Source organism: Protopterus annectens, chromosome 14.part0, assembly GCF_019279795.1.
Source record: "Protopterus annectens isolate FY-2018-M chromosome 14.part0, PAN1.0, whole genome shotgun sequence".
NCBI classification, from domain to species: domain Eukaryota; kingdom Metazoa; phylum Chordata; order Ceratodontiformes; family Protopteridae; genus Protopterus; species Protopterus annectens.
In genome coordinates this window covers 1,055,225,087-1,055,237,768 of record NC_056748.1, presented here as the reverse complement: position 1 = coordinate 1,055,237,768, position 12,682 = coordinate 1,055,225,087, and the positions used below count along the sequence as shown (strand labels likewise).

At 38.9% G+C, this 12,682-nt stretch overlaps 1 protein-coding gene across 1 annotated transcript in view; it reads left to right on the top strand.

The window, feature by feature from the left end:
* Positions 1-12,092, top strand: part of LOC122789423 — a 296,247-nt gene extending 284,155 nt beyond the window's left edge. The window contains exon 6 of the mRNA XM_044056874.1: positions 11,027-12,092. Within this exon, the coding sequence (XP_043912809.1) occupies positions 11,027-11,202 (176 nt within the window). The 3' untranslated portion in view covers positions 11,203-12,092. The remainder of the gene's footprint in view (positions 1-11,026) is intronic.
* Positions 12,093-12,682: the final 590 nt, after the last annotated feature.

Here is a 12,682-nt window from a genome sequence, read left to right as displayed (position 1 = left end):
CCAAGTTTGTTTAGCAGATGTCTTAGTGTTTGTGCTGTAAAATGCAAAATAAAACTTTCAAATGAAGTTCAAATCATCATAGAAGTAAATCAGTATGCACATTAGTGTTTATGGTAAATGGAATGAAATAGCCAAGTAATGGATCATTAGAATGGCTGCAGGGGGAGGCTCCATTTGACCATGGTTTTGTGAGGGGGAAGGGTGGCAAACTTAGGCAGCCCCAGCTGAACCATACCTCCCAACTGTCCAGATTTTCAAAGAATGAATATTTTTTTTGCTTCTTATTTTTGGTTTGTTCCTCATAAAATTTGTGGTTTTCTGGCAAACCATTTAGGAATTAAGTCACTAAATAATGACAGTGAGTTTCAGACTTCATAACCTTCAGAAAAATGCATGCTAAAGTAAGACCTGTTCTATCAACTGTCTCAGTTTATACAAGAGCAATTTTTAGTACTGTTTATATGTTCCCCCAATATATTTGGCCTTGTTCAGATTTATTGCATTAACAGGTTGAGAGGTACATGCAAATAAATTGCTTTATAGAATTAGGCATAGCCAAACCTCTCAACTGTCCCTGATTTTGGCTCAAAATGTTGCTCTTCCCTAATGATCCCTCCACAAAATAGCAATTTTGGAAGAAAACATGGATGGTTTATAATTAAGAAATAACTGTAATAATCAGTTAGATTACTTTTATTTCAGAAATGCATGTAGATTATTTTATTTTGTCAGCTGCTCAAGTTAGCAGTACTAATATTAAAGTATCCCTTCTTTGACAGGTTCCCAGCTGTATTGTGTTGCTATTTTATATTTTTACATCACATTTTTGGCCCATTTTTCATAAAATTGTGTTTTTTTGGCAAATTAGTGACAAATCATTAAAGACTGAAGTTAAAAATAATGACAGACATTTGAGTTTCAGATTTCATACCATTCAGAAAATTCATACTAATGCAAGACCTCTATTATTTTTCTAAGTTTATAAGAGCAATATTTTAAAAATTGTCCTTATTTTTGGGCCTTTGTCCCATTTCTTAGTATGGCTTTGTCCAGATTTCTTGCTCTGAGGTTGAGAGGTATGACAAATGTGTCAGGGCCATCACAAGTCAGCCAGAGACATTTCAAACTGTGACATACTTGTTGCACCCCACTCCCCCATGTAGTAACTCTGGAATGTGTTGAAGCAAGGCAAGGAGTAGTTAAGCAGTGTAAATGTGCAGAGTATCCCCCCCATCCAAGGTAGACACAAGTACTAGAGTGGCTTTTCATCTGTCCCTGATTTTTACAGAATGGTCTGGTTTCTGTCATATTGTTTGTACTGTTGATTTATGCTTATTACTCAAAGTGCCTGTTGCTCTGTGTTTAAGTAGCAATACTTTAATGACCATTAGGTAAGCTTGGCTGAGATTGCAAGATGCAAGTAAGCTTTAATAAGCATACTGTTAAAGAATTGCCAACATTGAAAGCCTTTCTGTTGCCATGTAGAGAATACTTAACTAGATAATGTATAAGCCTTGGGTATTGAAATGCATATGCCAGTATTTGTAATAAAGGACAGGATTACATTATTTTAAGAGTCTCATTACACTTGAAGACTTCCAGTCATCTCTGCAGGCTTTACCCATAAACAGAATGCCAATCGTGTGGTCCATAACCTGTACAGTAATCCTTTTAGTGTGGTCCATAACCTGCACAGTAATCCTTTTAAGCAATGTATCTTGAGCTTATTTCTTGTTTGCTTTTCATTTTTTACTTTGATCATGTTTCCCCCATGAAATAAGCAGATGTCAGGCAGAAGGTCTTTTTTTGGATAAGGAACATTTTTACAAGTGGGGGCATCAGAGATTTCTACTTTCAGCATGTTACTTGGTACTTTAATAAAGCTGAATATAAATTACAATTAGAACTGCAGTGCAAGAAGTGGTTTGAGTTGAGTGCTGCTTGTTTTTCTTATACTTGATGTTGACTGGCATTCCATTAATGTATTTAAAAAAAAAGTAATTTATTTTTTCATGCCTCACAACCTTTTTTGTTTCCATCTAGATATTAAGCTGCCATGCAGCCAATGCATTGAAATATTTTTATTCTTCTACACTTCATTTTGTCTTAATTGGACTCTCATAATGACAGTTTGGCACCCAGGGCAGTATATTTAGTTTTTGTGGTTTTGAGCATAGCTCTTCCCCTTCCTAGTTGGCTGCACCCCTTCCCATTGACCCCACCCATTCAGCTGTCTCCTGCAGCCCCCCTTTGATTTGAAGTCACCAGCCACCACTGTTTATCATTTGTAACTGTGTGGGGGAATGTGGAGATTGTAACTGTGAGGGGGTATGTGGAGATTGTTTATGGCTTGTAACTGTTTGGGGGTATGTAGGGAGTGATAATGACTTGTAACTGTGTGAGGGTATGTGGAGATTGTTTCTGACTTGTAACTGTGTGAGGGGTTCTGTGGAAATTGTTAATCACTTGTAACTGTTTGGGGAGTATATGGAAATTGTTTATACTTGTAACTGTGGGGGGTATGTGGAGATAGTGTATGCTTGTAACTGTGGGGGGTATGTGGAGATTGTTTATGACTTGCAACTGTGAGGGGGTATGTGGAGGTTGTTTAGGTTCATAGGTTCATAGGTTAGTACTAGGCTAACTGCCCTTGCGAGCCATTTTAAGCCTAGCCACTTATCCCTTGTGAGACTCAAACCCTGCACCTTGTGTTTGTAAGGCAAACACCTTAACCATTAGGCCAACCTCCCAACTTATGACTTGTAACTGTGTGTGGGGGGGGCTATGTAGAGATTGTTTATGATTTGTAACTGTTTGGGGGGTATGTGGAGATTCTTTATGATTTGTAACTGTGTATGGGGGATATGGAGATTGTTTATGAGTTGTATCTCTGTGTGGGGGTATGTGGAGATTGTAGCTGTGTGGTTGGTATGTGGAGATTGTTTAGCACTTGTAACTGTGTGTGGGGATATGTGGAGATTGCATATGACTTGTAACTCTGGGGGGTATGTGGAGACTATAGCTGTGTAGGAGGGCACATGGAGATTGTTTGTGATTTGTAACTGTGTAGAAGGTGTGTGGAGATTGTTTATGACTTGGAACTGTGCATGGAGTATGTGGAGATTATTTGACTTGTAACTTTTGTGTGGGGAGTATGTGGAGATTGTTTATGACTTGTAACTGTGAGGGGGGTAAGTGGAGATTTTTATGACTTGTAACTGTGTGTGGGGTATGTGGAGATTATCTATGACTTGTAAATGTGTGTGAGGGATATGTGGAGATTGTCTATGACTTGTAACTGTGTGGGGTGTATGTGGAGATTGTCTATGATTTGTAACTGTGTGTGAGGAGTATGCAGAGATTGTCTATGACTTGTAACGGTGTTAAGGGTATGTGGAGATTGTTTGACTTGTAACTGTGTGTGGCTTTGTGGAGATTGTTTAGCATTTGTAACTGTGTGTGTGCGGGTTATGTGGAGATTGTGTACGACTTGTAACTGTGTGGGGGGTATGTGGAGATGGTTTATCATTTGTAACTGCGTGGGAGAATGTGGAGATTGTAACTGTGAGGGGGTATGTGGAGATTGTTTATGGCTTGTAACTGTTTGGGGGTATGTAGGGAGTGATAATGACTTGTAACTGTGTGAGGGTATGTGGAGATCATCTATGACTTGTAACTGTGTGTGAGGGATATGTGGAAATGGGTCCCTCTTAAATTATCAAACGCTTCAAAATTCGAACTTCATATGGTTGACATCATATGATCGAACTTTGAAAAGTTTGAAGGTGAAAGGCAACAGCTCCATACACACAGAATGAGAAAATTTCCCTTTTCTGCACTGAAGTGCGGTCTCAGAGTTGGGGGGTGTGGGGGGTGCAGGGGAGCCCCCCCCCTGCTCAGAGCGTTAAGGTAAGTGTTTTTTTTTTTTACATTTTTATTGTATATTTGAAGATTCAAGTTTAGCTCATATGTTGTTGAACATGTGAGGTTTGAAATTTTGAAGCTTCGAATATATAATATAGAGCCTGTGGAAAATTGTCTATAACGTATAGCTGTGTGGGGGAAATGTTAAGATTGTTTATGATTTGTAACTGTGTGAGGAGGTATGTAAAAATTGTTTATGATTTTTAACTGTGTGGGGAATATGTGGAGATTGTAACTGTGGAGGGTATGTGGAAACTGTTTAGCACTTATAACTGTGTCTGAGCTAATGTGAAGGTAGTTTATGACTTGTAACCATGTGGGGTATGTGGAGAATGTTTATGACTTGTAAGTGTGTGGAGGAGTATGTGGAGATAATTTATGACTTATAACTGTGGGAGGGGGTATCTGGAGATTTAGCACTTGGAACTGTGTGTGTGTGTGTGGAGTATGTGAAGATTGTTTATGAATATGAAGTTTATGGGGTATGTGGAGATTGTTTATCTCTTGTAACTGTGTGGTGGGTATGTGAAGATTGTTTATGAATTGTAACTATGTGTGGGAGGTATGTGAAGATTGTTTATGACTTGTAACTGTATTTAGGGGGTTCTGTGTGGTTGCTAATGGCTTGCAACTATGTGGGGCATAAGAGGAGATTGTTTATGACTTGTAACTGTGTGTGAAGGGTATATGGAAACTGTCTAAGACATGTAGCTGTGTGGGGGGAATGTTGAGATTGTTTATGACTTGTAACTGTGGGGGGTATGTAAAGACTGTTTATGATTTGTAACTGCGTGGGGGTATGTGGAGATTCTTTATGACTTGTAGTTGTGGGAGGGTATGCAGAGATTGTGTAGCACTTGTAACTGTGTGTGTGGGATATGTGGAGATTGTTTATGATTTGTAACTGGGTGGAGGTATGTGGAGATGATTTGGGACTTCTAACTGTGTGGGAGGTATGTGGAGATTGTTTATGACTTGTAAGTATGTGGAGACTATGTGGAGATTGTCTATAACTTGTAACTGTGTGAGTGTGGTAGATGGAGATTGTTTATGAATTGTAACTGTCTATAGGGGTATGTGGAAATTGTTTATGACTTGTAGTTATAGTGGGGGGTATGTGGAGACCATCTCTGGCTTATAACTGTGTGTGAGGGTATGTGTAGATTATTTATTACTTGTAACGGTGATGGGGGTATGAGGAGATTTTTATGACATGTAACTATTTGGAGGGGTATAGGGAGATTGTTTGTCTTGTAAATGTTTGTGGGGGTATGTAACAATTATTTATGACATGTAACTGTATGGGGGCATACCTGGAGATTGTTTATGACTTGTAACATTGCGGGGTATGTGGAGATTGTTTCTGACTTGTAACAGTGTGGGGGGTATGTGGAGATTGCTTATGATTTGTAACTCTGTGGGGGTATGTGGAGATTGCTTACAACCTGTAACTGTGTGTTGGACATATATGGATATTTTCTATGACTTGTAACAGTGTGAGGATATGTGTAGATTGTCTATGACTTACAACAGTGTGTGGAGTGTATGTGGAGATTGTCTATGACTTGTAGGGGTGGCGTGTGGAGATTGTCTATGAATTGTTACTGTTTGGGATGGTATGTGGGGATTGTTTATGACTTGTAACAGTGTGTGGGGTATGTGGAGACTGCTTATGGTTTGTAACTCTGTGGGGGTATGTGGAGATTGCTTACAACCTGTAACTGTGTGTTGGATGTATATGGAGACTGTCTATGACATGTAACAGTGTGGGGATATGTGTAGATTGTCTATGACTTACAACAGTGTGTGGAAGGTATGTGGAGATTCTCTATGACTTGTAACTGTGTGGGGGGTGTGGAAATTGTTTATGACTTTCACACTGTAGGGTTTATCTTGAGAGTGATTATGACTTGTAAGTTTGGGGAGGTTATGTGGAGATTGTAACTGTGGGGGGTATGTAGAGATTGTTTATGACTTATAACTGTACAGGGGGTATATGGAGATTGTTTAATGCTTGTAACTTTGTTGGGGGGAGTATGTGGAGATTGTTTATGATTTGTAACTGTGTGGGGGGTGTGCATATGGTTTACTGACTTGTAACTCTTTATGGAGGTATATGCAGATCGTTTATCACTTGTAACAGTGGGGGTATGTTTATAAATTGTAACTGTGTGGGGGGGTATGTGGAGATTGTTTATGACTTGTAACAGTGCGGGTATGTGGAGACTGTTTATTACTTGTAACTGTGTGTGGGGTGGTATGTGGAGATTGTTTATGGATTGTAATGGTGGGGGTATGTGGAGATTTTTTATGACCTGTAATTTTGTGTGGGAGATATGGAGATTGTTTATGACTTGTAACTGTGTGGGGGGGGTGTGGATATTGTTTACTGACTTGTAACTCTTTATGGGGGGGTGTATGGATAATGTTTATCACTTGTAACGGTGTTGAGGGTATGTGCAGATTTTTTATGTATTGTAACTGTGTGTGGGGTATGTGGAGATTGTTTATGACTTGTAACTGTGTAGGAGTATGTGGGGATTGTTTATGACTTGTAACTGTGTGGGAGATATGTTGAGATTGTTTATGTCTTGTAACTATGTTGGGGGGGTATGTGAAGATTGTTTATGACTTGTAACCATCAGGGGGTATGTGGAGACTGTATATGACTTATAGCTGTGTGTAGAGGGTATGTGGAGATTGTTTATTACTGGTAACTGTGTGGGGGTATGTGAAGATTGTTTATGTCTTGTAACTGCGTGTGGGGGGAATGTGTTGATTGTTTATAACTTGCAGTGGTGGGGGGTATGTGGAGATTGTTTATGACTTGCAACTGTGTGAGAGGAGTATGTGGAGACTGTTTATGACTTGTAACTGTGTGGGGTTTGGATATTGTTTAGTGACTTGTACCTCTTTATGTGGGGTATATGGAGATTGTTTGTCACTTGTAACAGTGTAGAGGTATGTGGAGATTGTTTCTGTACTGTAACTGTGTGGGGGGTATGTGGAGATTGTTTATGACTTGTAACTGTGTGTGGGGGGTATGTAGCAATTGTTCATGGCTTGTCACTGTGGGGGGTATCTGGAGTTTGTTTATGACATGTAACTGTGTGAGGGTATGTGGAGATTACTTATTACATGTTTCTTTGTCGAGAGTGTATATGGAGATTGTTTATGACTTGTAACTGTGTGTTGGGGGGTATGTGGAAATTGTTTATGATTTGTAACTGTGAGAGGGTATGGATATTGTTTACTGACTTGTAACTCTTTATGGGGATATATGCAGACTGTTTATCACTTGGAACAGTGGGGGTGTATGTCGTGATTGTTTATGTACTCTAATTGTTTGGGGGGGTATGTGGAGACTGTTTATAACTTGTAACTGTGTGGGAGGGTATGTGGTGATTGTTTATGACTTGTAACTTTATTGGGGGGTATGTAGAGATTGTTTATGACTTGTAACTGTGTGGGGGGTATATGGAGATTGTTTATAAATTGTAACTGTGTGGGGGGGTATGTGGAGATTGTTTATGACTTGTAACAGTGCGGGTATGTGGAGACTGTTTATTACTTGTAACTGTGTGTGGGATGGTATGTGGAGATTGTTTATGACTTGTAGTGGTGGGGAGTATGTGGAGATTGTTTATGACTTGTAATTCTGTGTGGGGGGATGTGGAGATTGTTTATGACTTGTAACTATGTGGGGAGTATGTGGAGATTGCTTATGACATGTATCTGTGTAGGGGGTGTATATGGAGATTGTTTATGTCTTGTAACTTTGTGCAGGGTATATGGAGATTGTTCATGACTTGTAACTGTGGGGGGTATGTGTAGATTGTTTATGACTTGTAACCATGTGGGGGGTATGTGGAGATTGTTTATGACTTGTAACTGTGTGGGGGGTGTGGATATTGTTTACTGACTGGTAACTCTTTATGGGAGGTATATGGAGATTGTTTAGCACTTGTAACAGTGGGGGTGTGTGGAGATTGTTTATGTACTGTGTGTGGGGGGTATGTGGAGATTGTTTATGACTTGTAACTGTGTAGGGATATGTGGAGATTGTTTATGACTTGTAACTATGTTCGGGTATCTGGAAATTGTTTATGACTTATAACTGTGTGGGACGGTATGTGAAGTTTGTTTATGACTTGTAACTGTGTGGGAGGTATGTGGAGATTGTTAATTACTTGTAATTGTGTGGGAGGGTATGTGGAGATTATTTATGACTTGTAACTGTGTGGGGGTATGTGGGGATTGTTTATGACTTGTAACTGTGTGTGGGGGGTATTTGGAGATTGTTTATGTCTTGTAACTGGGTGTGAGGGATATGAGGAGATTGTTTATGACTTGTAACTGGGGGGTATTTGGAGACTGTTTATGACTTTTAACTGTGGGGGTTACGTGGAGATTTTTTATGACTTGTAACTGTGTGTGTGTGAGGGGTATATGGAGATTGTTTATGACTTGTAACTATGTGCAGGGTATGTGGAGATTGTTTATGACATAACTGTGTGGGGGGTATGTAGAGATTGTTTATGATTTTTTAACTTTGTGGGGGACATGGATATTGTTTATTGACTTGTAACTCTTTATGGGGCGTCTGTGCAGATTGTTTATCACTTGTAACAGTGGAGGTGTATGTGGAGATTATTTATGTACTGTAACTGTGTGGGGTGTATGTGGGGACTGTTTTAGACTTGTAACTGTGGGGGGTATGTGGAGATTGTTTATGACTTGTAACTATTTGGGAGGTTGTGCTGAGATTGTTTATGACTTGTAACTGTATTGGGGGGTATGTGGAGATTGTTTATGACTTGTAGCTGTATGGGGGATATGTGGAAATTGTTTATGACTTGCAACTGTGTGTGGAGTATGCAGAGATTGTTTATGACTTGTAACTGTGGGGGGTATATGGAGAGTGTTTATGAATTGTAACTGTGTGGGGGTGTGTGGAGATTGTTTATGACTTGTAACAATGGGGGTATGTGGAGAATGTTTATGACTTGTAATTGTGTGTGGGGTGGTATGTGGAGATTGTTTATGACTTGGAATGGTGGGTGATATGTGGAGATTGTTTATGACTTGCAACTGTGTGTGGGCTATGCAGAGATTGTTTATGACTTGTAACTGTGTGGGGGGGTATATGGAGAGTGTTTATGACTTATCACTGTAGGGGGGTGTGGAGTTTGTTTATGACTTGTAACTGTGGGGGAGGGTATTTGGAGATTGCTTATGACATGTATCTCTGTGTGGGGTGTATATGAAGATTGTTTATGTCTTGTAACTTTGTGCGAGGTATATGAAGATTGTTTATGACTTGTAACTGTGGGGGTATGTGGAGATGGTTTACAACTTGTAACAGTGGGGGGTATGTGGAGATTGTTTATGTACTGTAACTGTCTGGTGGGGTATGTGGAGATTGTTTACGACCTGTAACTGTGTGGGGGTATGTGGAGATTGTTTATGACTTGTAACTGTGTGGAACGTATGTAGAGCTTGTTCGTGACTCATAACTGTATAGTGGGGTGTGGATATTTTTACTGCCTTGTACATCTTTATGGGAGGGTGTATGGAGATTTTTTATGACTTGTACGAGTGTGGGGGTATGTGGAGATTTTTTATGTACTGTAACTGTGTGGGGGGTATGTGGAGATTGTTTATGACTTGTAACTCTGGGGGGTATGTGGAAATTGTATATGACTTATAACAGTGTGGGAGTATGTGCAGATTGTTTATGAGTTATAACCGTATGTAGGGGGTATGCGAAGATTGTTTATTAGTTGTAACTGTGTGGGGTATGTGGAGATTGTTTATGACTTGTAACTGTGTGTGGGGTGTGGATATTGTTTACTGACTTGTAACTCTTTATGGGGGTTATATGGAGATTGTTTATGACTTGTAACAGTGTAGGGGTATGTGGAGATTGTTTATGTCTTGTAACTGTGGGGGGATATTTGGTCACTGTTTATGACTTGTAACTGTGGGGGTTACGTGTAGATTGTTTATGACTTGTAACTGTGGGGGTTACGTGTAGATTGTTTATGACTTGTAACTGTGTGGGGGGTATTTAGCAATTGTTTATGACTTGTCAATGTGGGGGTATGTGGTGTTTGTTTATGACTTGTAACTGTGTAGGGGGGATGTGGAGATTGCTTATGACATGTATCTGTGTAGGCGTATATATGGAGATTGTTTATGTCTTGTAACTTTGTGAAGGGGTATGTGGAGATTGTTTATGACTCGTAACAGTGTGGGGGGATACGTGGAGATTGTATATGACTCGTAACAGTGTGGGAGGGTATGTGGAGATTGTATAAGACTTATAACAGTTTGAGGGGTATGTGGATATTGTTTATGATTTGTAATTGTGTGGGGGTATCTGGAAATTGTTTATAATTTGTAACTGTGTGTGGTGTATGTGGAGATTGTTTATTACTTGTAAGTGTGTGTGAGGGCTACGTGGATATTGTTTATTACTTTTAACAGTTTGGGGGTATGTGGAGATTGTTTTTGACTTGTGACTCTGTGGAGGGTATGGGGAGAATGTTTATATCTTGTAACTGTGTGGGGTGGGTATTTTGAGACTGTCTCTGAGTTAGAACATTGGATAAATGATGTCAGAGACTTAACTAGCATTAAGAAGTTAAGTCACAGTGAGAACTTTTTCATGAAATGAAGTTGGGCTGGGGATGAGTATTGCAGGAGAGTAGAGTTTGATTATTTTACTTGTCCTTCTGTTATCTAAGTCCATGCCAAGCTCTCCTAACCTGGAGATTTCCTATGTCTGATGTTTCTTTTGCTGATCCCCACTTAGTTACTTCATGGCATCTTCTGTGTTCTACTTGGTGGCTGCTTTCATTTAAAAAAAAAAAACAGTCTGTCAAAGTAAGTTATGAATTAGGAAAAAGGATCCCTACAGATCGATGAAGTAAATTATCTTATTTTGAACAAATTTGAACAAACATCACCATCCACAGCTTATTATAGTCTAAAATTTTAGATTTGCACTATGAAGCGTATCACTGTGTTTAACAGACTATATTTGTAATTTGCAAAAGGTACTATTTTTTAACATTTGGCTTTTGTTTTCTATCCACAGAATCATCTATCGCTGTTAGTGGAACCATATCCAATTACTTTCCTGCTGGACAGGACTGCCACAGTATACAGTATAATTACAATTCAGAACGACAGTTGTTTAATACTTTCCTTAAAGAAATTCAAGTTCCTGAAAATGCTCCTGCAGACGATCTGTGCCTCATGTGTGAAAATTAAATAGTAAATTTAATCAGTAATCTGAATTTGCCAAATGTGCTTTGCCTTAAATAAATAGTCACATGTAGTCTAAAGTAGAGCTTGTGGGCACTTTTTGAAAACATTGTTAGCTTAAGTCTTTGTATCTTCTTGCCTTCACTTTCTTAGTTACCAGATTTATTAGTTTCATTTGCCACCATGTAGATGTCCATGCAAACATAATTCCTACCTGACTTTCAGTGTGTTTCTAATTGTGAGTCACACCTCATTTTGGAATGCCATGTACCTTTCTTTTTCTCCATCTGCTACAGTATTTACAAAACCTGCTTTTCCAACCTGGAATCACTAATGCTGAGTGCACTGCACTTTAAGGTCAGGCCTAATGGCTACTCACTGGGCAGCCATTCTTCCATCATTATCCCTCTGATTTCTAATTGGCTGAATGGCTAGAACATGAGTTACAGCACTAATTTTATATTGTCTTATAATGGTTTTAAGTGAAAGCAATCATAGAGTCTAGCACAGAAATTAATTGACATATCGATATTAAGAAATCTCAGGTGTACTATGGTAATTAGCTGGCTGAATGAAACTCATCTCCTGACACAGTATTTTTGTGTATATTGTTCTGAAAGCTAATTTTGTTGTAGACTATGATCTGCTGATTTTCATATTTCATATGTCATCTGGATAACACATGTAAAATAATGACAGTAAACCTACAGTATTTTATCATCTAAGTTCATACTAAGAAGTCCATTAAAGCTTATGTCTTCCATCAGGACTTCTTATTGCATAATCTTGACTATTATGATGCCTGTTTTATTAACTGCTTAAAAATGTATTGCTTTATCATTCTTACATAGTACAATGTACCTAAGTTTGTAAACATGAATAAAGATTGAGACTGATTTTGAGGAATATGATTCTTCATATAGGTAACCATTAGCATTCCTGTCACTTTGGTAAGAGTCTAGTTTAAAGGGAATATGATTCTTCATATAGGTAACCTAAGCATTCCTGTCACTTTGGTTAGAACAGTGACGGTGAAACTATGACACGGATGTCAAAGGTGACACATGCCATAACGTTTTGGGTGACACACCAGAGGTCAACAGCAGAGTTACCAAAGACACTGGCTTTGCATTCGTAGCTCATGTAAAGTGCACTGAATTATTTTGTCCCGGGAGCGTTTGACATACCAAACCCAAAAGGTTCGCTATCACTAGGTTAGAGTCTAGTTTAAACCAGGATGAATAGGTGAGTAATAATAAATTTACTTGGCACATTCAAACGGTGATGTAGGCAGTTCCTGCACAGCATTAGGTAGAAGGAATCAACAGCATCTTATATATATATATGGATGTTAGTTTGCATTTGTCATGATTTTTTTCTGGCTATTGCATTGTGCTGACTTTCATTATCTAGTAAGGAAACCAAGCATATTAAGCACCTAGGATCATGCAATAACAATTTCTAATGCAATGCATCCTTATTTATC